Genomic DNA, 27,532 nt, shown 5'->3' on the forward strand with positions numbered 1-27,532 from the left:
GCGTTGCTTGTTGCGTTGGCGACCAAATACGGCTGCATAATTTAACTCTTGAATGCATTGCGAGATATGCCAGTCATCGCAATTTATATTGCGTTCAAAACCGAAAAAAGAAAGATTTTAAGCAACTCGTGAAAATTGTCAATTTTTCTCTGACTTTTAGCTGTTTTTGGTCAAATTCCCTGACTTTTCCAGGTTTTCCAGAGCACTTTTTTTTCCCCTGACTTTTCCAGGTTTTCCCTGAATTCCCTGACCGTGGCAACCCTGAAATACTCCACTGAGGATTAATTACTGCTTACTCTCACTTACTAAACAAATAACATAATTTTACACAAAAATACTGGGTTAGGAAACAATAAAATTAGAGCTGCAATTAAAAATCATGATTTTTTATTTTTTACGATCAATTTAAAGCTGTACAATAGAGAAAACTAGCATCTACAAATAATTCAATTAATACTCTAAAATCACACATGAAATGCAAGATTGGTACTGTCAATCAATAGTGAGAAACAAAGCTAAAATTATCAACAATGGCATTTTTAATTCTTCTCATTTTAGGTTATCAGCAACGAATCTCCAACGATGATCCAGTGTTTTGAATTAGCGCTCTGAAATCAAAATGAAATGAGAAGATTAATCATATGAAGGAATAACATCTAGAATTACAGTGAAGAGAGATAGTATCATCAAAAAAGGTTTATGGACACAACAGTTGATGGAACTCCCTCAACCGTAGAAACAGTGATGTGAAAATGAGGAGACAGCTCTGGAAATCAACATGTATTTTCACATGTACTATGGTAGGATGTGATATTAAGCTGGTTGTGTGCACTATAAATTATGGCACCTCATTCAACTGGTATCAGATTAGGAAGTATCATCACTTCTTCAGAAGGACCTTTGGAGGGGATCGTTGATTAATCATCATGCACCAGGTGTCAGAGGTTCATTTGCAGAAAGATTTCTTGGATTCGATGGAGAGATAGGAAAAGTATACTAAGATTTCACAAGAAAAACATAATTTTGAAGGAAGGGTTCGATCCATACAGAGGAAAATACAGGCAGAATAAAAACGGCCAACACTTTCTACCGAGGAGAAAAGCATTACAAAGAAGTCGAACCTGTTTCAGATACGAAAATATCGTCACTTCTTTTCAGAAGGACCTTTGGAGGGGCTCGTAGAAAAATCATCATTAGTTGGTAGACTTTCTTTGCCCATCAATGAAATGACATTTTTAAGTTCATTTGTGTCAAACTTTTTCCGGCCTGTTCAACGAGATTCTAATTGACCAGGAGGATAGAGAAAGACAATTAATATACCAACATGTACAACTAACCGCAGAAATGCTGTGCGCTAAGTTGTCAAAATGTTGGAGCAACTTCTTTTGTAAAGTTTTAGAAAATCTGTAATAAAAATCCAACTCTTGGTCGGGCAACTTATAAAAATTTTCAAGATCTTCTAAAATAAAAACTGTCAACACTTACTATGAACTTATCAAGGATTATACTGAATTAAAGTAGAACTGAATTTAGGTTTCGATACTGTGATAGTATGCAAGACGCACAGTTGGGATGAATCAGAAAATTTGGCTTGAGGTTAATATTTATTAATATATTCAAATTTTCATCAGAAAATTGTACCATTTTATCTCCAAAACTATCAGTAGGACTGACGCGGAATGGATGTTTTTCATCACTGAAATTGTAAGTATGATTCTGCTTGTTTCAGTAAGATTTTAAAATCAGCAAATAATACCATATTGTCTTCAAGGCTATCAGTAGGACTGACGCGGAATGGTTTTCATACATCATTTTAAAATCTTTCGTAGGAGCCGCTTTTCAAAGGGGATGAAAATCAGTAACAAGTGGCTTACAGGTAGAGCAAGGGAAAAGCAAAACAAATTTCTGTGCAAAAGAAGTCAGCTACAAACGTTCTGCCAAAGAATTTCAGATTGACTGGGACGTTGTATATTTCATCAGAAGATAAAGCAGAAATTTGAGCTACCAAGGTAGCGTTGTATTAGCTTAGCTGAAGGACATGATAAAATTGACGGACAATTTGAATGAGACTATAGTGTCTGATGCTATTTGAAACTTTAGGCGAATAGTTATCAGAGAAAAACGTTCTGACATGATGTTTCAGATTGACTGGGACGTTATTTATATCATCATTCAACTATTCAATTATTAATTCAATGAAATGCTTCTGAATGCTTTTTTGATCATCAGTTAATCATCAACGACTTTTACCACATCAAAATTAGTAATTACAGTATTCGAAGTCTAAGGGGTTTTTGATAGATAAGGAACTCTTAAATAATGGAACTTGTTGCATGCTATTCCAGGCCGAATAAAAGAAGAGACTTTTACAAGGAGGATAGAGCATGTAATTAATGTACCAACATTCTTAAAACTCAGTCCACACAAATTGTGTTCCAAGCAGTTGTGAGTTGGAAGGGGGGAAGAGCGAGAGTAGCAACGGTATGTTCTTAATGTTACCAAGTGTAATAAAAATTCAGCAGAGGAAATAGACATATGGGTAGGATCTGAAGGTTTTGATGTGGTTGTTTAATTTTGAGAATGTTTTATGGTGCCAGTGACAATAACAACAGAAATAATTCCTTTAAGATGGGTTTCGGTGTCATGATGCCACTATTTGCGAGTAAATCAGATAAATCTTGAATCAGTGATCTCATAAGTCTAGCGTGTATAAATGGGTCATCATTTGAACTCTAAAATGGCATCAAAAATCGGAGACCTTAAGAACTGGGTACAGCGAGTAATTAAGCGAAACACAGCTTTCAGATTTGATTCTAATCAGGTAAAAACTCATTAGTCTAGCGTGTTAAATAAAGTCATCACTAAGCTGTCTTTGGTAGACAAACAAATCAGATATTAGGCGACTTTCTGTAAGTTTATGCTCAGGATATGGGTAAAGCATCAAGAAATCAGATATATGCTCGTCAAAATAGATCATCAGTGCAAAACTTGACTTAAAAGAGGGGTCTTTTTGGAAAAAAAATAGTCACATGGAATGATTCTTTCAGATAAAAGACAACAGCAAATACTTTTCAGACATATGCTCGTCAAATTTTCATCATTAAGAGGCACCGATGTTGGGTACTTTATGTTACAAAATTTTCTAAATTTCAAAACCTCAGTGGTAAGTTTTAACATTGTCATATTGTTGTAGACTAATTCCGGGTTGTAGGTCAAGCGGAGCTACAGCCAACTATGCCAACATCTACATTACTTTGGCACTTCATTACGACCAACAGACGTACTAGAACGATAGGTTGGAGATACCGAAGTGCAATTTAGCTACAACTGGGGAACCAGAGCAGCACTTATAGTGACAGATTCAACCAGAGTTTCCCTGAACACAATTATTAATTGATATGATTAATTAAAGAATGGGGGAAAAAAAAAAAAAAAAACCCCCGAATACATTCAAGTAAGATTCATGTGTCATCTCAGAACAGACAGGTCTTCAAGAAAATTAAGACTGGCGCTAGGAAATATTATCATCAGTGACAACTTTCTAATTTGGAAAAAAGGCAAATGCCATTAAAATATAGTTTGCGGATGGAATGAAGTGCTCAGCGAGGGCAAGTTCTGATCATCTTGAATCACCAGAATGCGTATACTATTGGAGAAAAGTTATAATCATCGCCAACATTCCATCAGTACATCAAGTGCATACATAAAAATCTCAAAGGAAACTGATACATCGAGGACCAAAACTGCAGCGTGTACTCAGCGACGGTATGGCAAGATCATTATGCATCAAGAGACGACAACGTCAAGATAAATTATAATCATTGTACACACTGAAAAGCAATGCCTTTAAGTTCGGATGATGCATTAATTTTCACAATGATTCTGACTGATGGGGGGGAAACAGAACAACCTGGTGATTCTCAGGTTCAAATATATGTACGTAAGTTCTATACAAACAGTAAAATTACACTTTCTAACAGTTCTTCCAATACTTTAAGGAGGTCCTGATAAATCGGACAATTTTGAGGATGACGTGGAATAATGTCTCGTTATTTCCTTGAGAGAAGATGCAAAGTCAGCTAACTGCTCTCTACACAAATATGAATTGATATATCCACCACTTATTCGCCTTAACCACATGAAGAGTGGTCAGGAGAGCTATGGGTGGAACTAAGGAGGGCGAACTTAATATCAGTGTGCGTCAGGAATATTAAGTTAGAAACAGTCTATGAAGGATTAAAGTTCTATGAAGCAAACTGAAATACTAAGGGATAGCATAGATGAGAAACTGTAAGACTTACCATTTGTGCTCGCTGAGACGTAAGGTCTACATTCTTCTTCGCAGGGTGAATTTAGGAAAAAAAAAACCTGCACAAAAAAGGTGGAGGATTACTTGTTTGAAAAGAAGTGACTGAAAGTTTTATTGAAATTGAATGAAAGATTTTAACTCTTTGCATACCTAACTACCATTTCTCCACAATGCACCCTCTGTGGCAGGAGTTAAACATTCTTTCTCTTACTGCTGAAAATTAATTCAACATTTTGTTATCTACTTTAAGTAATCTTGGTCTTGAAGGAAAGATATTCATGATTTGCCACAAAGGGATCGTAATTCTCATTCAATTCAATAGTCATCTAACAAGACATTTGAATGATGCAATTGTTGAGCATTATACCTGATGGCTGAGACGCTTAACTTCATGCATCGAGAAATTTGAAAACACAGTATACCGCGCAAAACATTGGAATAATTTTGCTTTTAATCATTCAAACATGTTTTATATTACCACCAAAATTTACTTAATTTATCAAAACTCATTGACTCTTAACACCTGATGAGACAAGGATTTATCCTTGTTTCAACAAAAAGGAAAGGGATGGGTGAACATTGTAAAATCTTTGCTTCGCAAACTAATTTGAACAACTAGGTAACAAATTTGAAGGTAACAAGTATGAACTATCATTCACGAGACCCTCTACATTCAGTTCTGAGTTCAAATAAATAGAAATATCTTGACTTTCAGGAGATGTTTTGAAGATATTTTCAGCGTTCTAACTGCGGGAGCTTGATTGCTCTATTGACACAAGAGGAAAGAATTACTGTCTCGTTTTAAGGTTACTTTGATGGTAGAGACACATCTTTTCAAAGAATTCCACATTCATATTTGATAATCAGACTGGAATTGATCAGCTTGGGTTGAGATCATTGAAGAATACCTCAGAAATTACAGACACAAATATTTTAGCATCATTTCATTAGCAGTCGTTGACTCAAAAGGAGAAACCTTTAAACAATTGATGGATGTAGCCAGTAAACTAACATTGGCAACATCATAAACATTAGGATAAAGAACAAAATACAACTCACCTCAAGCAGATAAGTGGACGTGATCTCATAGACTCTCAACAGCTCCAACAGCTGATAAGAAGACAAGGATTTATCGTGGTTTCAACAAAAGGGAAAGGGATGGGTGAACATTGTAAAATCTTTGCTTTGCAAACTAAGGTAACAAATTTACACTTGCATATTACAATATATACACAGACGACGTAATAAGGAACAGGATTAAGGAGATAAAAGGGTCGGATATGAGCAGTTCAGAAGGCGAATCGGGTTCTGATATCTTCCAATTTCTTTGAAACTTCGCTTGGCGTCCTTCCAAGATCTTCTGCAATACTTTTCTGTTTGGCTGGATCAATAGAGTTGTACTGCTCACATAGATCTCCGTCAATAACATTCTGAAATCAAAAGATGGGCTGTTTGTTAACATCAATAATTACATTCTACAATCAGGGGGAGAAAGTGAAATTTTGAGGTCATTAGGTTTTCAAGGTTTTGACTAAAGGTAACTTAAAACGGCAATCCTCATGCTCATCAACAACTAAAATTATTAAAAATTGTGAGGAGTGACTGAAGACTAAAGAGGAGAAAAGCCAGGGATAAATTTTATCCGAGGTCAAACTTCCAGGGAAAAATGTAGTATCTCTTGATTTTATGTCCTATCTCCTCAACTTGCCTCATCGAAATAATGTTGATTATTTTTTTCATTGGGATTTAAAAGTTAAGCACGTAGGGGACACAAAAAAAAAATATTTACCTTCAATGAATAATAGTATGATCTGAAGGAAAGATGGTCTCTGCCACACAAAGGTGGGTGCTCTGATCGCATGTGCATCTCAAGATGTTGGAAGAAATCTTGGTCTTCGTGGGAAGTAAAGGGCACTAGAACACCTACGGTGCCAGACAGAGTCGTATACACTAACGATTCAAAACCTCCAGGAATGAGTGTTGCTTTCTAAAAAGGAGAAAAAAGATAGTTAAGTAAATAAAATGAAGAGCAAAACAGTGTTAGAGTGGAATAAATTATATGGGTGAATAGTTGACAAGGTAAACATGAACGAGAACTTAAATTATTTTACTAATACTGCGAGAGAAAAAGCTTTACATTGTGTCTAGCATATCTTATGGATGTATTCATATTTAATTTCATGCAGAAGCTTCTCCTTTCACTGAACTTAATAGCGTTTTGATAAGGAGGAAAAATCTTACAAAAAGTCACAGAAACCAATCACTTTAGTACTTAAAAATTAAACTTGAGAAGATCAAACACATAAATTCATGTTACCTGCAAGGACATGCAAATCTCTCCAACATGAAAACTGGCTACGAAGTCAGCTTTCTGTGACGCTCCATTCAGAAGACCTCTATCCCATAGAGCTTTGTTTCCAGTAGGGTCTTCATCCACATCATCTGTCGCCCAACTTGGTAACCGAATCTGTAACGCATAAAAAAAATTAATATCAAGGGACTGATGATCACTGTTGGGTTGCTCAGAGGTCATGATTCAACATCATGATCGAACTCTAGGAAAAAAATTCAAAAAGGCAAGTCTCATCAGAAATTAAAGGGTACCATGGGGTATAATCATGAGCTCATTTCAAGCGCGCGAGCAGATATCATCATTGAGACTGCTTGGATTTCAGAAGCGAATGGATTAGATTAGAGCTTTTTTCTTGCAATCAGCAATGCATTATGGTCAACAAAGTGCATTCAGAATTTTTTTTGCATCATTTCACAAAGAATTAAATTCATTCATAAGGTGTACTAAGTCATGACTAAATGTGCAGAATGAATACCTGTCTGCTCCAACTTCTAATAATGAAAGGAAAGAGAAGCGATTTATAAGAAAGGGCGCAATTGTAAATTTTTTACTGTTTATTACAAAAGCCTATGTAAAATAAAAACCAAAGAGAGATCAGGAGATTGTAAAACTAGTGCAATGTACTCACAACAGCTATGTTCCCGAATTTATCAGCAGTTGCAACTGTGTTGTAGTCGAGGACGGTGGAAGTCGTGATCCAGCGGGGCTGCGTGTCGTCAGTGAAAATGATGAGCTGGTTTTCTTGTCTCTTGTAACGAACCATGTAGACACTTTCTTGGACATCACTTACGAAAACTCGATGACCAATTGCTTGGATGTTCACTATTAGGTTGGGAATGTGCTGGAAAATATATATAAAGTGGTTTCAGTTGTGAACGTAAGAAAGGAAAAAGAACACTCATTAGTTCTTTTCAAATGATGAAAAGAGGAAAAGTACTACAGAAGTCTACCACTATTCAAGACACGGCAGAGAGAGATGTTAATGAAGAGAGTGTCCTATCAACATCTGGTATCAATTTAAGAGAAAACAAAACAGAAAAATTTTAAGACGGAAAACTACATTATTGTAAAGATATGTTGATTTGTGAGTAGAGTCTGCCGCAGATAAGTTGACCTATTCTATCTCCTAAGTACTGCAACTGCTGTGAGCTTAAGCAAATGAAAAGAGTCAACTTATCTGAGATGGGTCCTGACCTTGATTTCGTTTGCTTACATAGTAAGAAAACATACTTGGCATCAGATATATTAAGAGGTAGTGTCATTATGTTATGGAATAATGATAAAAGGTTCTAGTAATAGAGCTAAGTATGAGGGGTTATGAGTCTTTCTCAGCTGATTTGTTTTTCAGAAAACGCATAGTTTGCATCAGGGATGTCAAGAGGAGTAGCGTGCGTTGGGTCATCATGTAAGAAAAAAAAAACTAAGAAAGAATTCTGGAGAAATTATCAGCTGCAGTAGCATGAACAGAGAGGACTACTTGTGGTAAACGGGAAATAGAATGGGCACTGCTTTTAGTAAGTCTCTCTCAGATAACATTAATAGATCAGAACACACAGAGTTTGCATCACGCAGTCAAGAGGAGTAGCGTGCGTTGTTGTGTCATCATGTAATAGGAAAATAGGAAATTTCTTTGTTCTTTGATTTTGCTATGGATTCACTATGTTTGAATCAGGGCAAACAATATTCAATCAGAACACACAAGGTTTGCATCAGGTATCAAGAGGAGTAGCGTGCGTTGTGTCATCATATTGAAAAAGTTGCATCATCAAGACTAAGATAAGAAGACTTCTGATTAGCCATCGATAGAAATAACTCTGAGGGCTTTATCAAGAAACCCAGGAGTCTTTCAAAAATGAATACTGAAAAAACTCCGTTCAAATTTAGATTATTACCTTGTTTTCGCATTTTCTAAGTAATTTTTTCTTTCCGAGATCATACAGCCGCAGCAGTCGATCGACACCAACGAGCAGTCGACCTTGGAAAGGACACAGCGCTTGAGGAACTCCATCGATAGGTGTTTTGTGAACTAATTCGAGATCAGTTCCTCCCGCCTCAAACCTGGAACAAATTAGAAGGTGAAATTGGAATGAAGCACGAAATTTACCTTAGAGGAAAACTGAACGATTCTAATCCGTCTCTAGCAGTGACCTGAATATTTCTTTAGGAACACTAAATGTTTACATTGGATGAGATTAGCTTCAGCGGAATAAAGAAAAACAAGAGTTTTGAACAGTGGGGAGGGGAAAAGATCGTGGTGGGGCACTCATGCTTCAGAATCTGGATACTTCCCAGTGGCCAATGATGCGAGAAAAGATTATGGTTACGCCCTGTTAATTTACTGTCTTACAAGAAGGTCCTCAGAGGAATATTTTAAACCCAAGTATAATGGCACAGTATTAAGATAATCGTTCAAACAAGATAACTGCTGGAAACTGAACAAACCTGGAGGAGAATCAACCATGGTGAAGGGAACTAACAGACTACTCTCAGATTAGAGAATTGAGGAGAAAGCTGGTTGACTAGACCGGAGGAGAGAATAGTAGGAGAGTTAGGCTCAGGGAAAACCTCAATTCCTGGTATGTGACAAAAGGACATTAGGCAGTCAGCAGCGGCTGATTGGTGCCACTGGCGTGGGGGAAAACCCAAGACAAAAGAAACTAAGGCAGGCTGTGTTGCCAAATATTTCCAGAAAGGATTACTGAGGTTTCCATAACTGTCAAAGTGCTTCTTAATACAACTGGCCTCAAAAGTAACTAATATACTTTAAATTCTTCATCTTCCTGATTGAGGAACGAACTTTGGTTCAGGAAGGGAAAATTCACGGCATCTGCAAAAGTTGGATGATAAGGAAAAATTGGCAATTTGGAAAGGCTTCAGCCATTTTAAAAAGAAGAAATTCACCTTATCTTCTTGAAAATCATGTTACATATCACATGTGTGTTACTACCATGATCATTCCTTCTTTCAGTGAATCAGAGTTGATGGAAGAAAGAAATAGGGAGACATTCAAAAGTAACAAATTTTAATTTTAAAAATTCAAATTTTAATTTGACGGAAATACGTTTCATTGGCATGAGTCATCGCTTAACATCACTTAAAACTGTGTGCTGGCAAACTCAGGATAATTTAGCACGACTTTCCTTAAATTATGTGGACAAAATTGAATTGAGATAATAATTAATTACTTAAAACGCCCAGAAGTTAAGTAAGAAAAAAAATTCCACTGCATAACAAAAAAATAAATATCTCACAGTCAACCCCTAATCAGACATTTGTTTCAAATGTGAAGACAATAGAGCACTGAACAGGACGAGAACTAACCTGTAAGTGTAGAGGAAGCCGCTATCACACTGCCGAGGATTCAATTGTAAATCTTTGGCAACTCCCAGTACAACATACTGCTGGTCTCCGCTTACACTAAATTTACACAGGGCAATACTGAAAAAAAAGAAGAAAAAAATTAAACAGGAGTCAATATGACTGCCAAGTTGCTGTGTCAAGAATTACTACTGAAATGTACCTCATATGAAATAATTAAGGCAAATGCAGGAATGTTGATATCATTGGAACTGTTAGAATCCGCAAAACCAAACAATGCTCTTGGCTGAAAAGCCTAGCAGTTTTGGGTGAAGCAACTCTCTTTTTAATATATGACTATCGTAAAAACTCGCAAATCAACAATGACTTGCAAGAGGAACGAAGTCAAATAATTTGTGATTGCTAATGGAGAAATAAGCAACATAGATACTATCTACATTGGAAATTATGACTGATTCCATAAACAAATTAAAGGCTAATAGCTTCTGAAAATTAAAACAGGTCGTCCAAACATGTTATACATTCATGATGAAGGTATGAATTAGTTATTCTCTGATATTCCGCTTTTAAATTCTTCGCCGACAAAGTTCAGCTTGAGAATGAACGTTTAAATTGAATGGATGCAGTAGAATAAAGCCAAGCTGTACCTCACAGCATAAAACAACATTCAAGCAGCTCTTCCAGAACTACTAAATAAGATAAGCTCATATCAATTCTTCACGATGAAAATCTTTGAGTGCCAATTCATCAACTAACTGATATTCTTCTTTTCTCATAGGCAAATTAGAACATCCACTTCTTAATTCTGATTAAAAAAAAGAACAAACCTGACAACAGCCTCATTTTGAGCAAATCTGATTACTTGCTCCGTTTTTCCTTCGACTGGATCCAATATCCGCACTAAGGAGGCCCACATACCGCTGCCTGCCTTGGGTGCACCAAAAATATTTTCTGGTAAGTCTTCAGTCAAAAAGGCTTCCGCCATCTCCCGCGCTAACTCTTCTTCTTCTTCGCCTGCAGCATCTCTCATTTCCTATAAAAGTGAGAATTGCAATCAATACATGAAAAAAACTGGGACAGGCAAGAACTTGCACCAGCTAGTTAACTGGAGGAGGTCAAAGTTTCCAGAGCATGAGCAAAAATCTTTATCCCCAAATAGCAGCCAAAGCTACACATGAAGATAATGATAGTTGTGAATGAATTTGGCAAAGAGGTTTCTCTCTTGACAGAAAACGCGATGAGAGGGAGACAAAAACTGGACCAATTTGTTTAACCAATTGGTTAAGTGACCCAATTGTGAGAGCGCTAAAATTTCAGGGGCAAAAAAAATCTTAAACTTTGTTTCTAAAATCAAGAGAACTCATTTTTTAGAGCATAAATGTTGCGATCTTCTCGCCTCTGACGCTAAGACGAAACTTGCATACCTCAGCAGAACATATGTCAAGAAGTAAATTACTGATTAATCCGTTAAATGAAACAATCTTGTCAGAAGAACTAGGGTACCATATGATAGAATCATTGAGGTCATTCCAAGCGCGCGATGGTTTTCATCATACAAGATTAAGTTGATTTCAGACATCACACGAACAGCTGATTTAACAGGATTATCTCAACAATTCACAGAGGGAAAAATCAACATAAAAGGAGAAAACTAGTTTCAGAAAATAATTTGTCGTAAATATTTAGAGGAATAAAATGATTCACTGAGATACAGCTGTTTTCGTAAAAATCTTATCTCCTTAGGTATGGCAGCTGTTCAATTTCACAACACAAGAAACGCAAATTCATTTAATTGCTTAGCATTAAAGAGTTCGTCTGTACAAGTTCAGCGATTCGATAAAGGTTAAAGGTTGATTGTTCTTCCGAAAATCACACAAGCTCTGATTCCAATAGGACCGGTGTAAACACATGAACTGCCACGTCATGCCAGTCCCTGAAAGCCCTTTTTTAAATAATTTACACTGAATGAGGAGAGCACTCAATCGTCACGTATCTGAACCTTAAATTACTGAGAGTTGACCTGACAGCTTCCTTGGAGCGATGTCTGTCATACTTGACCCTTTTTCATGTCTCTAAGGTTGCTGCAAATTTGAAGGCAAACTGTAGCAGTTGGCAGAAACTGGCTTCTAATGCGATACAGAAATTGGAAAAAAGAAAGGATTAACATACCTCAGCCATTTGAAGCCTCCTTTGCTGTTTTGTTTCTTCGGTATACGCATTGTGTTCTGTCTCCACAATTATAAGATGTGAGGTTTCTGGTCTAACAACAAATTTACGAGGGGTATACTCGACTGGAAAAGACACCTACAAAGAGCAAAAAAGTAGATTAATTTTAGTGTCAGTGAAGAGTTTCCTTAAAATAAAAAAATAGTGGGGAAATAGTTGTTTTTGATTCCATCAATAGGATTACTATCTTCTTAACCTTCAAGTTAAAATACTTTTGCAGTCTTGCTTGATAATAAGAGGGATTTGATCCTCCTTTCTTGAATCAGTTCCAGTTCCCTTTCATGATTTGTGATTTTATCAGGTAAGGACGATCATTTGTTTGGAATAACATATTTTCACACTGTGCAATACGTTGGTAAGAACTGGATACATCCTTACATCATTCATACTATTAACTTTCCCTAAAACTTGAGATGTTACCGTGAGCAGAATCACTCGATGACAAATTGTTTTCTCCGCCATTGCCCTGTTCTTGATTATTCATAATGCCCTGCAGTCTTCAAATGAAGAGAGGTGGATAAATAATGAGGGTGCTGACTAATGTTGAACGAAAGAAATTTAGCTCATTTGCTAATGGACAGAATCTTAGCTTACTCCAAAATGCGGTTACATTCAGAAATGTGAATTACAAAAAATTTACAACATAGTTTTAAAATAGGATAAGAATGTATGTGGACATACCTGGTTAAAAACAGCTCCCAACTTCTCTAGCGACAAAATTCTCAAGGTGTTCGTTGAGATGGCAACCACACCTTCTGGACACTGCTCCGAAGAGAATCCAGAGGCATACTCCAAACTTTCGTAAGAGAGAGGCGTTAGATGGAAACGATTCTGATAATAATAACTTAACCACGATCTGCTTGACATGGCGAGTACCTGCAAGCAAGATGTTAAGCGTTAAAGACGAAAAAATTAATGGGCGTAATTTCTGAGCAGCTGCTGACCATTTTTCAAAGGGTTTCCCTCCAGAGCTTAAGATCCTTTAAAATAATCTGGGGGAAATTCCGAGCACTTTTCGAAAATTTAAGAATTAACGAAATATAAAGTGCTCCAGATGGTACCCAAGTCAGGGTTTAACAGACGTGACTCAGCGAGGGCAAGTTCTGATCATATTGAATCACCAGAATGCGTATACTATAAAAAGGGTATAATCATTGTCAACAATACTAACGAATAAGGTACCAAGAGAATCAATAGTCCCAGCATCAGCATGGTATTTCAAACTAGAGGATTCAGATATTGACAGTCTAATTGTAAGCTCCACAACCAGGAAGGTAGACAAAAAATTGAAAAAGCTCAGTTTACATTGAAAAATTTTAAGTGCTTGGCAAAAATCAAGATCTTGGGCCCTCTGAGAGGATTGGAAATTTTTTGAAGAGCTATTCCTCAGAAAAAGGCAAGGTAATAGATTTATCAATCACCATCAATTCTGGTAACTAGCAAATCCTAAATCTGTTAGCACTAACAATTACTAAGAGATTATCAAGGAGAATTACTTTCATGAGAAATGACTTTAAAGGCTTACCGCTTCGCCTCCTTGCATCCGGATTCTAAACAGTTTGACAGGCCTTGTTCCAAGGTATCTTGTCCTCGTATCAGACAGATCACCAGTGACTGGGTCCAAGACGTTACGAAGGAGACCACCGTTTTGGAGGCCAATATTTAAGTATAGGGCACCAATTGATGTAGGCCCAGCTGGTTCATCGGCGGATCCTCCACCATCGCTGGCACCCATTTCGACGATACACATTGATTCTGCGACTGATGGAAGAGACTGCATACTGAGCGGTGCTAGACACCTCTGCAATAGTCAAAGAGCAATTTGAATAAAAACTTGTTTTTATTCTGGTTACTGGAGAAGCGTACTTCACCTAATTTACTATAAAAACATATGTTTTAATGCACCTTACGGTTAGAGAGTTCTAAACAATAGGATGTTAAAAGTTTGGGATTCTACATGATTCAGCGAAACTGATGCGGACAAATAGATCCTTCTAATGACACTTACTAAAACACGCAGATCATTCTGACAAATAAAAATAACTAGCAGCATTATTGCTATGCATGGCAGCCCGGTACTGTTGGGCGACTAAACTTACCGTGGGATCGAGGGAAATAATTCTGACAGTGTTATCTGCAAGGCCAACAGCCAAAAACCTTGATAACTGTTCACCGGTTGGTGCGTTTCCAAGCGCCATACAAAGAACATCTGATGGCATTTCTTTCCTTTCTGTACACTCATTCAGTTGACCAGACTGTCAAAAAAAAAGGAAATTGTAATTAGATACATGACAACAGAGAGTGCGACAACTTGGTACAGAGCAAGACTCATAAATAAAACCATGGTTAGTAATTCAATTTTGTGACGATTCAGTAATATCTGGTAACGTTGCTATCAACAGCTAGGAGTAAACAGAAAATGCGCGTACTAATAATAGTAGAGGTTATTGTAACCTTAGGTGGCAACTCAGAGGTAGTGACGGAATATTAGCCTCAACAGAAATTCTGAAAGCACTTTGACTCATCATTGTTGCACTGAGTAGCATCATTCTCTGCAATGAGGAGTAGAGAGTTTGTACAATAACTTCCTAAATTAGGTCTGAGAGATACTTACAGGGTCCAACTCAAAGTAAACAAGTTCTCCGCCAGTTAAAGCGATCACAACCTGCCGCTGGTTGACTGCGCACTTGACAATTTGTTTCTTCCCTGGGACTTTCCAATCATGCATTCTTTTGTTGGCTCGAATGTGACGTACACCCATAGGATAGACCTGAAAGGACAGGAAATAGAGTAATAATCAAAATACACAGTGCAGAGGAAATAATTAATAGTGATGTTGTTGCCCCTTAAATCTGGGACTTGAAGAGTCCGTAATAAATATGCTTGCAAAGGGTGTTAGACCATATAAAGTTGAAACCTACTTGTAAGGGGGGAAAAGCCAAAAATTCATATAAAGCCATACTTAAAATATAATCGTATATAACAAGGTGGAGAAATGGTGCTGGGTCCACACCATTTCGCAGGGAAACAAAGCCAAGAAATTCCAAAAATTACAATTAGAGTCAAAATTAAATTTTTGAACTATAATGCGTACCAGTACGAACAGACCTACAGATTTCTCCACCTTCCTACGTACAGTTTGGGCCACTTCTTAGCGTTTTTTCAAATAATCGTATATTAATAACATTTGGCTTTATTATCACCCTGTAAAGCCTTAACAGATAGAGTTACCGAATGAAGCTTGAAAATGCAGAGGTTAAAAACTTTTATCTGAATTAATTTGGCAAAAATGAAGCCATTTTCAGTTCCAGACAAGTTTGTGTAGGTATTTTCCGATTAATGAAGTATATAGTGATTCATTAGAAAATTTGAGTACTGAATCACACAAACCTGTACAACCGCATCATCACCAAGGGCAGAACAAGATAGAGTTGGTGTTGTTCCTAAGAACCCGGAGTCAGCAACTTCTTCAACCGTTTCACCGATCGACAACACTAGAGTAGCGTTCACGAAGGACACAATGATGTATGCATCAAACTCCTCTGAAACAAAAAATCTTTCCATTTTCATTACCTTGTCAACCGTACATTCGAATGCAACAAAATCTCTGCTAAGGGTGCAATGAAAAATAAGCATAAGTAATTTCAAAAATTTGACTAAGGCCTTGGAAGAAACCAAAAACGCTACTGTGCAAATAGGCCCTAAAGAGCCTGCAAAAAAAACTGAACAGTTCTAACTGAAGCATGCTTTTCCCTAAGAGAAAATATAGGAGCCTTGAACATCCAAAATCAACACATGGTAAAGCTGGTAATCAACCAGAAGTCTACTAGTGAAGATACTTCATATCCCCATAACTTCTAATTTTCCACTCATTCTGTCTTGACAAAAAAACTTATTAATTCTACTTCCTTGATGGAAACAGGCATGTGCACAGGAAATTTTGTATAGAACCATTGGGATTTCTGAATTTTTCAAAGAGTTTTAATCAGTAATAATTTTTCCAACTTGAAAATTTACACTCTCCGTAACGATTCTTACTGTAAAGAAGGATTCGGATGGACAAGGTCCTACAGATGGTCGAGTACCTCTAGATCTTGTAATATCTGGAGCCTGGCACTATCTAGCTCATGGCAAAAGGCAACAGAAATAGTACAAGCTAAGAGGAATATTATAACAAAAATGATAAAAAACTTTGGCACCAAAGTTTTCTGATCCTTGATTGTTTTCTCTCTGAATTCAGTTCGCTCTTCCACATGTCAGCTTATAAGCTATCTAATAAATTGGAAACACCTCCTCCTCAGTCATCAAAAAAATTATCCTGAACTTGAGTTCCTCACGCAGCTATGTGCTTCTGGGTGGCTGAAAGTCCAGTAACGCTCGAAGAAATTCGCTTTAGACTTACCTCAGAGTTGGACCTCGAGTTTCAAGACACTTGACCCAAACGCCAACAACCTAGGGAAGAAAAAAAACTGGTGTTTGATAGATTTAATACCATCTTTTTTCACCAGAGATATTAGTAAAGGCTTGGACTCAAACTTAAACTACTTAGAAATAGGATAAATGGAAAAATATCAAGATTTTGAAATCTCATTGTAATACAGCAGATCACCTACTAAACGGGGTAGTTGCATGACATTTTCTAAATTCAATTTCTATAAGCTAGAGGTCCACTGAGTATTAAGGTATTTTTAAAAAAATTTCCGGCCACCAGAACTTAGAGAAAAAGCTCCCCAAAGTCAAAAGCAATTTGAAATGGGTCTTCTCCCGTGCTTCGGAACTAGGACACCGTGACGTCACATTGTATACACCCAGCTTCGCCCTATATCAAGTACATGTAAATACAATATTTCTAAAAATTCGCAAAAAATCTATTTCTCTGTCTAGACTTAATTTCTTTGCGACACTGAAAATTTCAGGATGTAATTAATGATCTTAAACAACTTTGGAGGCTCTTCATCATTTCTCGGTGAAAAAAGGAGTTGAAAAAGAGCTTTCCGCGTATCTTCTGCTGCCGCCGAAGGCCGTACGATCCGATGAATTCGAGAGGGCTCAGATTGCTTCGGCAGTGGTTGAGCGTCACCGCCATTCAGAGCTAGAGTTGAGCACACTTGATGCCAGTGACCAAAAATCACAACAGCATAAGATAACCTCAGTGACTTGTAGTTATCACTTTCCTAATCTCAGCTAGTACTGTGTTAGAGCTAATGATCAAGATAGAGCAATGAAAAAGTATGTCTAGGCCTTGTTGTTTCATTCCGCAAAGTTGCAGCACAAAAATATCAATTTCTGAGAAGCTATGTCTCCGCCAAACACACGGTGATAGGGGTGATGGCAGTGGGCGGGGGGCCTTGTACACCAACTGACGTCACAGCCAATGGAAATCATTTGTACCTTACAGCAATTTTGCGACTTTGGACCTGGCTTTTTTGGAGCTTGCGACTCAATTTTGGAACTTGTAACTGCGAAAAACAGTTTTTTTTGCAAAAAATTCTGCTTGAATCAGTCATCAGATCTATGGTCCCAGCTACATGCAACTACCCTGCTTACTATTTCCTCCTCTTTTCCTACTATTGTTAATGAATTTAGCATTTGCTCAACCAAGTTTGCCCCCTTTAAAGAATGTTCTTCCAACTCAACTGGGACGAATATATGCAAACAAATCAGCACCAGACTTAGTTCACTTAACACTAAATCATTCATAAGTTTGTTTTTCATGTTACCATTGAAAGTTGATTTACCGATATTTGTAGACCATCCATCATTTCTTAGTATTTATCCATCACCTAGCTTCGGCTTTATATTCACTTCTTCATCAAGTACCGAAAATAGAACAATTCTTTCGGCGACACAAAACTAATAATGAGTGAGGAAGAAAAAGATTCATAAACTCACAAAATCTGCACTCACAACTATTGGTGATAGTTTAACAGCCATTTTGAAACATCTTATTAATTAACGTATAGTCAATGCCCGTTTCATTGAGATCCACTCCCTTGCCCTACCATGGCCCAAATGATTTAGATTGGGCTAATATCGAAATGATCCCAGATGAATTGAATGCATTTACAACTTCCACCATTACAGCGAAGAAAGAGTCTCAAACACATTCACAGGAATGACCGACCTATGTGAATTGGCTTACATGCATTTACAATTTTTCATAGGTAAATGGTAGTGAAAATCATATCCGCAACAAACCCTCTGTTGCTCACCCCATTTGATGTTGACTGTTTCAGGACTATCCGTCATATACAGTCATAATGGCAACAAGGTTCTTTTGAAAAATCGTGCAAAAATACAAGCAACCAAATAGGAAAAGAAAAAAAATGGCAAGACAACTTGGAGCACTTGCAAGGTTTTACTGATGACAATAGAATTAATTAAAATTTTACTGTGCAATAACAATTAGCAATACTTCCAGGGAAAACTGATTTGGCCACTCCTGTGACTGAATAACTACTTTTCATGAGAATATTAGCAGCATCAGCATTATATCTTTAAAATTAGACAGACACAGAGATAGTTTCAATGCTTTGAAAGTAAGCCAAGCAAATAATATGATAAGAGGGCTTCTATTACAAGGACTACTTTCAGCAGCTCTGTCTGGTTAAGTCGTTAACGATGAAATGACGAAATACAAAGGGGATAATGTCAATATCCTCAGTAAAACCTTCCAAGGTTCCAGTTGTTGAAACAAAAGGTAAATCTTACCGTCAGCTCTTCGTTTCACAGTCCAGACAGCATTGGGACTACCGGGCAGTTCAGAGACAGCCATTTCGGAGACTTCTAACCCATGTCTGAGAACCCTAATTGAGGACCGTGGGCCTCTACCACAAGCCATGTACAATTGCGGTGTGTCTTCTTTGGCTGCAAAAATCAAACGTCATGAGATTGGTATTTTGCAGACCTCAGAGGAATGAATACAAGAAATATAAAGATGACAAATGTCTGCCTGTTGCCTCCGAGAATGGAGAGGACGTAACTACTCGGTTTCATGGCGTTAAACTAGTAGAGTAATCACCATGTTAACCAATCAGAGCCGCCATCGATCGGCCGAAGTTGCATGAGCGGCGCGTTTGAATCTCAGTGGGGCAACGATTTTTGGTATTGAGTAGTGTTTAGCTTCTATTTCCTCAATTATCAGATAATGTAATTTAGGAAATAGGCAGTTTTCTGTGGGGAAATTAAATCTTCTTTCGAAAAGGTACTAATGCATTTTTGCATCAGATCAACCCCTGAAGAGATATTAGCACAAAAGGAACACGTGTCACGCGTTCTCCCATTAGAACACATGTTAAATCGCAGCCTAGTTTCATCTACTCGCGTGACGTCACAAAGTCGTAGATACGGCCTCTCAATTCTCGTAGGCAATGGTCTGCCTTTATTCCTCTTTTTGAAAATGAGAAAAAAAGAATGAAACAGAAAAGGAAAAAGAGACGTACTACTTTACTTGTCTAATGGCGGGGACTTTAATTTCTTGAGTTGTAGCAACGTTGAACATCAGAGGTATGTTAGATTTGTGTAATCAGTGGATCTCAGGTGAAACACGGACATGAAATAAGTCATCATCATTCAAACGTTGCAAATGTTTTTAAATTTACACTTCAAGGTAGGTGTTCATTCCAAGAGGGGTAAAAACTTTTGTGTCAAAGAAGTTTAATCAGATTCAAAAAGATGAGAATAATCAGTGTATCTCAGGTGAAACACGGACAAAAATAATCATCAGTTCAAATTCTTGACGCATCTCCTCAATTGCATGTGGCTTGAACCCTTGGAGAAGAACCAATATTTCCTGAAGATGAGATCTTAATTTCGATACAATAAAAATATTTGCACAACTTTTACCTAAATCGATGACTTGACATGCTAAGATGGGAGAGAGCGACTCCAGTTCATCGACTAGGACCAGATTTCTCAGTGCTCTGGGTGCGAAGAAAAATGTGTCTCCTTCCTCGAGCGGCATTGCAGAGCTGAATTCAGGCTCATCATCATCATCTCCCAAATGAGCGATTTGATACAAATAACTGGCAACAAAAAACGCACACTAAGGATAATCTATAGTAAGAGGTGAACAGGGTTCTTTCTCAAAGAGCCGAGGCACTCGGCGAGAATTACACCTAGATTAAAACAGGATTATAACACTAGATGCATGCTTCAGAGCACTGACTGAAAACAATTTGATGGAGAATTGGGTATACTGCGAGCAAGTCTAATTTTAAGCTTGAGACTTCAGCCTCCCTGAAAAACATCTGCTGATACCATTGTAAGACTAAAAAGTTGGTTCATAGCGCTCCCGGAGGAGAAAGAAATAGTTTGCAATATTATTTTTTCTAAGAGCACAGAGGTGAGAAATTGATGGGTGATCATGCTTGTATCAGAACAAACTTTTACTACGTAAAGAAGAAACAGTTGGATAATGCTCCAAGTGTGAAAAATGTAAAGCCAACTTACTGGTTTCCAAACTCTGACGCGACGAACAGAAACCCAGTTTTAAGTACACAGAGAGAAGTTGCGACGGGGACGGTGTCAAAATACTTCAACTTAATCTCTGTGACTACATCATCATCCACATCCAGCGTGACCTTGAAGATATCACCTTGCTCCGTTTGCAGGAGGAAGAAGAACATGGACTTGGTTTTGTGTGTTGCTGAACAGACGAAGATCATTCCTCGTTCAGGATCGTCCAAGTCATTCTGGAAAGATGAGAAAAATCTGGTTAGGATGAAAGTATTAGTAGGTTAAAAGTAATGTATTTGCTCCGTTGAAAACTCAACGTAAAGCAGGAATTTGATGGATGGCGTAGAAAACTAAATAAATGTAGGCGAATACTGCCATGCTAAGGAAGAACACCGTACAAACGTTCAAGAGTGGCCAAATTTTCCTGAGTATAACATGTATTTTTGAAGAAAGTTATGCGTATTTCTCCTTTACATTTTCCGATATTATAGATTAAATTGGGAACAAAATTGTCTGAAAAACTGGAAGAAAAATATTCAGAATTTCCCCAGTAAATTCGTTGGTAAAGGAAATATGCCGGCGCTTAAAGGCTCATTCGGCATTTTCCTTAGCAAGGCAGAATAGATAAGTGTACCTTTCAAATACTAGGAAATTTAGCTGAGAGAATTGGTGATACTTCATGGAAATTTGAGCCATCATCTGCATACATGCTTGGCAAATACATTGCTAATTTGGGCCGATCCAAAATTCACTTGGCATTTTCCGCGAGAGAGAAATGTTACTGCAAGCTGATCCAGCTTCGGGGACTTAAGCCCTAAGAGTTTGAGAAACATGATATTTATTGGTGCACTTACCCGCCTTCTGGGAATCGGACACCGAATATCATGCTGGTCTCCTAGGTTCTTGTAGGTGAGGTAATTTTCTGAGCAAATTAAGACACCACTGGGACCATCATTCCCACCGGGAACGGATATTAGGAAGTTTGCATGTTCTTCTAGCGGTTCACTGTACTTCCTAACAACATTGTTGTTTCCGAGATCAAGTTCGTAGAAGGTCAAAGTCTGCTGAGTTTTCATGGCAGCTTCTCCGGTTGGGTCCACATCAGCTTCCTGGGAAAATGATAAAAAAGTAAGTAAGATTATTTACCAGAACTCAGACGCTAAAAGCTTCAGCAGTACTCTTTTTTAGTTTCATTCTTTGAAGATACCTGTTAAAAGTTCATTGCTGAATTGTATCTTAAAGACGTTGACTCCAGTCGGAGGTAATTACCAAATGAGTTGCAAAAATGTTTAAGATGACTTTATTTACCAATGTCTTTGAACTTCACCATCAAAAAGAGGGTGAGGCTGTCTGGCATTGGATTAAAGGAATTGCATGGGTGAGGACCTTGATGTTAAATTAGAGGCAGAAATTTACTGTTAAAAGCAAGAATGTTGCGGACTACAAACATATTAAGGTGGTGTAGGCGGCTTCTACCCATCAAAGATCATTTAGAATCTTTAAGGATCAACTTGCCACCAAAATTACTTTCGCACATGGTGAACACGGACACAAGTTAACAACACATTGCATCGCTGCCGAATTATTGTGCAAATTCTACACTCTTCTTAGATATCGAATTTGTAAGAGAAATCTGATAATTGTTCCCTTGACATGAGAAAAGACAGTTGAGTAGAACTTCAGACAAGTAAAATGGGAGTTGTTTACTCGTGACTTTCAAACGCAGTAGGCCGTTAGACGCACCTGTTCTCAGAAGCCTTTTCTCTTGCAGACAGAAAGTGAACAGCTGCCGACTTACTTGACTTGAGTTAAAGAAGTGCTGAAAAGTTGCTTTTTTTGGTAAGCAAGTAAGAATCCAATCCCAAGTTTAACTCTCCCAGCTTAATTACTGAGCCTGATATCAATTTTTTTTTTTTTTTTTTTTGGCAGGAATTAAGAGAGGGCAAGATTGTTTCCTTGAACTGTTAATTAGTTACTCGATTGGAAAAAAAGAGGGTACAAACCTCATAATCTATTTCCAAACATGCAAAGAATGGATTATTGAAGCCAACATCCACACCCACGATATGGTAGACTAGTGTGTTACTTTTGTGTGCCTCTACTGGCGATGAGATCGTGAGCCTAGTTTGTCCATCTCTGTTCAAAGTATAAACTAATTTCTGCTTTTCAATTGCTCCTGCAAATTAAAAAAAAAACCTCAGTAATTGACGTAGGAAAACCAAGTTTCTTCATAACAGATTATCATCATGAGCTTGAGTCTTCAAAGAAAAAAAAGTAATAACATCAGACAAAAAAAGACAGCATGTGGTTACTTTCAAAAACCATGATTGGTATAATAACCAAGCTTGGTTAAGAAAAGGAAACATTTGATATAGCACATGGTGAACACAGTACAAAGCGATGAGGAACTTGTACTGCTGCTTAAAATTGTGCCGACATAAGCGGGTATAAGTCAGTCCTCAAACAGGTATAACGATCAAAGTACCGTCTATTGAAAAGAGTTTTCTCTTTTCAATAGCCCTCTTTCTGCCTTCTAAGGCACAGGATTTTTAAAGTCACAAGGCAAGATGGATGATACTAAGCTGAAGGAATTTAATTCCATTGGAAAATGAAGTCCTTCAAATAAAGGTAAGCAATTCGGTTACAAGCGTCTCGCTTGGTTTACAACCAGAGGCTTTTGGTCTCCTGTGAAAAGTTCTCAATTACTCTTTTTTCTTTTGAAAAAAAAAAAATTTAACAAACACATAAAATATCAAGTACTAGCCAAAATCCTGTAATAATAAATTAAGGGGCATATAATTAGAGCAAGAGAAACATAAAAGGCTCATACCTATCATGACAGCTCTTCCTTTCGGGTCAATTGCTAGATACTGTCCAGGAACGATTCTCCGACATCCGCTTTTTCCAAATGTTTCTTGATGAACTTTCTCCAGGAGATTTTTCGATGGCATATATTCTAAGATCACAATACGTCCCGAGTCCGATCCGACCACAATGTAATCTGAAAAGAGGAAAAGACAGTCAGTTAAGTTGAAACTGAGAGATTGAAATTAGCACCACTCATTTCTCTCTTTAAAGTTTAGTTGACACTGCCATCAAAATAAATGGCATTCTTAATTGAATCTTGTGGTGCGAAAACAGCTGATGTCCATTTTTCCAGCTTTCGGTTTTTTTCGTGTTGATAATATCTCTTAAGAGTTGATATAATCATGAAGGTGGCGCTAAGTCTCTTTATGGGATTAAAATACCCTAAGTCGAGTATTAACACCACTTACATGGTTCTCTGTCAGTCTGGAAAGTATTATGAACTCAAAAAAACTCTGAGATTGAAAAAATGGACATTAGCGGTTTTAACCCAACACAATTCAATTTGGATAATTATAATTGCAGTAAGTTTTGATGACTATACGTGATTCATAAGAGATTCAATGCCTTGAGTTTTTTGGGAACTTCCCCTAGAATGTTAAGAAAATAAACTTGCAAGCTTTCAAGAGAGAATTTGCTCCTTTCTCTAATGGAAAAATAAATGGGAGAGAAATAGGTGATGTCTTACTCAGGTAGGCTGCTTCTAGTGAGATCCAAGCAACTAGATTAGCCAAATTGCAGACTTGCCAGAAGGAATAAGTGAGGGTGTCTTAGGATTAAAATAAATCCATCCTTTGGTACATAAATGATAGATCAACAATGTCCTTTAACTATTCTTTTAACCTGATGAAAAATGCTGACTCAAACAGCCTCAAGGCTTGACTTTCTGACTCGAGTCCAATCAGTTTAAGTTTGCTCAGCCATGATGAATGGCTTTGAGAAATGGCAGTGAGTATGGAAGGTTGGGTGTAGTTCGGTACTCGGGCTCCTTTTTAGACCCATCAACGGTCCTCCCTACGCAGTTCGGTACTCGGGCTCCTTAATTTAAACTTATTTAGAAGAACATAAGTACGCCATGATTTGACGCGGCGCCTACGTAAACCCAATATCCACAAGCCTGAGTAGCCCATCCTAAGGTAAGTTACCTTAGGTTGGGCTACGTAAGGCAATGCTCGGGTAAGTTAGGTTAGGTTAGGTAAGGTTAGGTTAGATTAATTTATATTTCATTTTTTCCTCTAAATAATACTTTTTATTACAGAATACACGACAACATCGTGAGCAGTAACGAATAACAAAGAATTCTTTTAATAATGAGAAGAACTTTTTTTCTCGTGTGAAAACACGAAAATTAAAATCAATTAAGGATTAAAATTAAACAGGTATTGGGGGAGTGTGCGCGACATTTGCGACATTGAAAATAGCCCCATTTTACGTGAACTCCGGAAACCATCTCGGCAAAGTAAATTTCATTCAAAATGTGTTTGTGATTGATTACGGGCATCGTATGTTCTTCTAAATAAGTTTAAATTAAGGAGCCCGAGTACCGAACTGCGTAGGGAGTACCGTTGATGGGTCTAAAAAGGAGCCCGAGTACCGAACCTCTTCCGGAAGGTTGGAGGCCTGACTTAATGCCAAGAAATTGAAACAGAGGCGCTCGGAAGCAACTACTACTTTCTATTGATTTCCAGTGACAGGCAGCGGGCATGTTGCTGTCGGACCACCTCCATCCAGGCAATTGTTTATACATCGTCCATCCACAACTCTTACTTGGCCAATCAGCACAGTAATATGGAGAATTCCGTTCACCGCGCACTCTCACACCAACGTATGCAACTTCTAGCTCATTGCTCAACTTCAGTTTCAATTCTTCCCCATCCAATTGGGCCTCTAACCTTCTACACTCTCTGAGATATGGATATGTGAGTTCCCTCGGGGCTCTTACCTTTGGTGCCTCCTGTCAGGCGAAAAGCCATCAATGATCTGATGACGCCGAAGACTTCTACAGTCAGGAGCGTGTGGACTTTCCCAGAGGATGGATCCAGGCGTAGCAACTCTAGGGATTTCCCTCGTGACACAAGAATTTCTTGGACTTTCCCACCACTGAAATTCCCGTGGACTGCATGGGTAATCCCACTGGCCCTCTGGAGGGTCAGATTGTACAAATACATCTTTCAAGTCTTCTTAACAGCGGATTAAAGGAAAATCTGAAGGAATGGGGTGGAATAACCTGCAACACAAAAAGATAACCTAGAACCACTTCTGATTTGATACAGATCAATTTACAGCCCGATAAGTAAGATACATCTGACAGCAATACTTACCACAGTTTAAAAAGAGTGAAAAGGAAAATTGGAAATTAGAGCCAATCAGGCACTCAAGTTATTCCTCCTAATTCACAGAACCTTCTGGTGCGGCAATATGATTTTCTTCAAACTGAAGGGCCTTGTCCTAATGATCCCATAAGCCTCTCTCAGGACAGCCCTGTCAATTTCATAGTCCGCTCCATGCGTTTGAACTGGAGGTTCAGCCTGGGGGCATCGATGCTGGTGTTGACTGAAGAACTTCAAAGGTCCACAAACTGATGACTTTCGAACCAAAACTCCAAAAGCAACAATGACTGAAGCATGTGGCTTTTCTTCATTCATTGTTATAAATGTAGAATTGTGCAGTTATAGGAAATGCTCAACAGTCACCACCCACATGGATGCCCCCAGACTGAACCTCCAAGTTTGGGAATATGAAACGGGGTAATCTAAATTCATATCTCACACATGTTAATGGTGAAGATGATTCTCATTCAGTACAATCACCCAAGTCTACAGGACATCCGTTAGATCAGTATGTGGAAAGGATGAAACTGACACGTGCTCTAGAAACTGAGGCAGCCTTGACATGCACCCACCGCACAAATGTGGAGTTCAGCCAGTCCTGTGTAGAAGCCCGCGACAAGGCCTTCGACATTGATTCAGAGCTCAAGATCTCAGATTTGAAGGATCGCTACACAGGGGGCAAACAGACTGTGGGGTCTCTGCTGTCAACTTAAGTTCAAGTACCAAAGGCCTTAGGAATAAATTACCTGAGCCACAGCAAAACTGCAAGCCGAACTATCAAGGAATTGAAAAAAGTAGGGATTCGGTGCGGCTGGTGACGAATTACTTATGGTAAAGGCCATTGCTGAGAAAGGGTTTCTGCCAAAACAACAGGATCACCATCACCACTAGAAGGAGATTAGTACTTGACGGGCATCTTGGGATACTGGGATGCGCAAATTCTGGCAATTGCAGATTCATTTGGACGATTTTGGGACGCAGAACCGAGGCCATAGATTAGGCTGAGAAGAGGAGAAGCCATGCTTTCGTGGCTAATATGCTTAAGAGACCCGGCAGGACCTTCGTGAGATTTAAGACTAAAGAGTGTACCTCAAGTAAATGAAATGACTATTAGTTCGTGCACTTAATTCACCAGATTACGGGATTAAAAGAGATAAATTTCGAGTTTCCTTACCAGTCCCAGAGTGGTTATCCGCCATTTTCCGGCACAAGCAGTTCACACACGCGTACCTTCCATCGTCACAAGCGGAAATGAAATCTGTAATGGCGGACGAAGGTATTTGTACACCGGACATTTGACTACGTCACCACGCATTCATTTCACAAATCTGATTGGATCATAGAATCGGGAGTAACCAATCACAGATGGGCTGTGTTGATGGCGTCATCAAAAGTCAAGTACCACATTGGCGGGAAGTTTAAAAGAGCGTCGCCAAAATTTTCGCCGTGATACCGAAAAGAGCAGTAAGTACAATTCTGTATGAGCCATGGTTAGCACATGCTTTTGTGTGTCTCGAGGTTCATCAAATCCCAGCCCAGCGTGCACTTACTGCTTTCTTCGCTATCTCGGCAGAAGTAGGGGTGTTTTTTCGCCCCTTCTTGGGTGCCTGAGTTGGTTAACGAGACAAGACTCAAATGAAAGCTTATGGTAAGGCAAATTAACTTCCTAGGAAA

The 27,532-nt window shown here is 38.2% G+C and overlaps 1 protein-coding gene across 2 annotated transcripts; it reads right to left on the minus strand.

Annotated features, from left to right (window-relative positions):
* Positions 1-370: 370 nt before the first annotated feature.
* On the minus strand, positions 371-27,187 carry Sf3b3 (splicing factor 3b subunit 3). Of its 2 annotated transcripts, XM_072299153.1 has the most exons (23): positions 27,033-27,187; positions 25,471-25,755; positions 23,494-23,664; positions 22,667-22,839; positions 21,518-21,772; positions 20,658-20,899; positions 20,052-20,230; positions 18,918-19,073; positions 15,597-15,748; positions 14,821-14,976; positions 14,306-14,461; positions 13,732-14,007; positions 12,888-13,082; positions 12,150-12,284; positions 10,808-11,013; positions 9,984-10,100; positions 8,555-8,720; positions 7,291-7,503; positions 6,627-6,776; positions 6,099-6,296; positions 5,369-5,739; positions 4,302-4,368; positions 371-608 (listed from the first exon to the last, which is right to left on the minus strand). In XM_072299153.1, exons 2-21 carry the CDS (start codon positions 25,694-25,696, stop codon positions 5,599-5,601), a joined length of 3,663 nt encoding a protein of 1,220 aa, XP_072155254.1. In that variant the 5' UTR covers positions 25,697-25,755; positions 27,033-27,187; the 3' UTR covers positions 371-608; positions 4,302-4,368; positions 5,369-5,598. The 2 variants fall into 2 exon arrangements, with proteins under 2 accessions (XP_072155254.1, XP_072155255.1); XM_072299154.1 differs by lacking the exons at positions 371-608; positions 4,302-4,368; positions 5,369-5,739; ... (9 more) ...; positions 14,306-14,461; positions 14,821-14,976 and adding an exon at positions 16,609-16,658.
* Positions 27,188-27,532: the final 345 nt, after the last annotated feature.

Source organism: Bemisia tabaci, chromosome 4 (genome assembly GCF_918797505.1).
Source record: "Bemisia tabaci chromosome 4, PGI_BMITA_v3".
NCBI classification, from domain to species: Eukaryota; Metazoa; Arthropoda; class Insecta; order Hemiptera; family Aleyrodidae; genus Bemisia; species Bemisia tabaci.

Coding starts and splice junctions, on each gene's coding strand:
- Sf3b3 (XM_072299153.1), bottom strand. CDS start 25,696: ATGTATTTGTACAATCTGACCCTCCAGAGGGCCAGTGGGATTACCCAT. Junction 8,721..9,983: donor GGCTTCCTCTACACTTACAG/GTTAGTTCTCGT, acceptor AATTTGTTCCAG/GTTTGAGGCGGGAGGAACTG. Junction 5,740..6,098: donor CATACTATTATTCATTGAAG/GTAAATATTTTT, acceptor TTTTGATTTCAG/AATGTTATTGACGGAGATCT.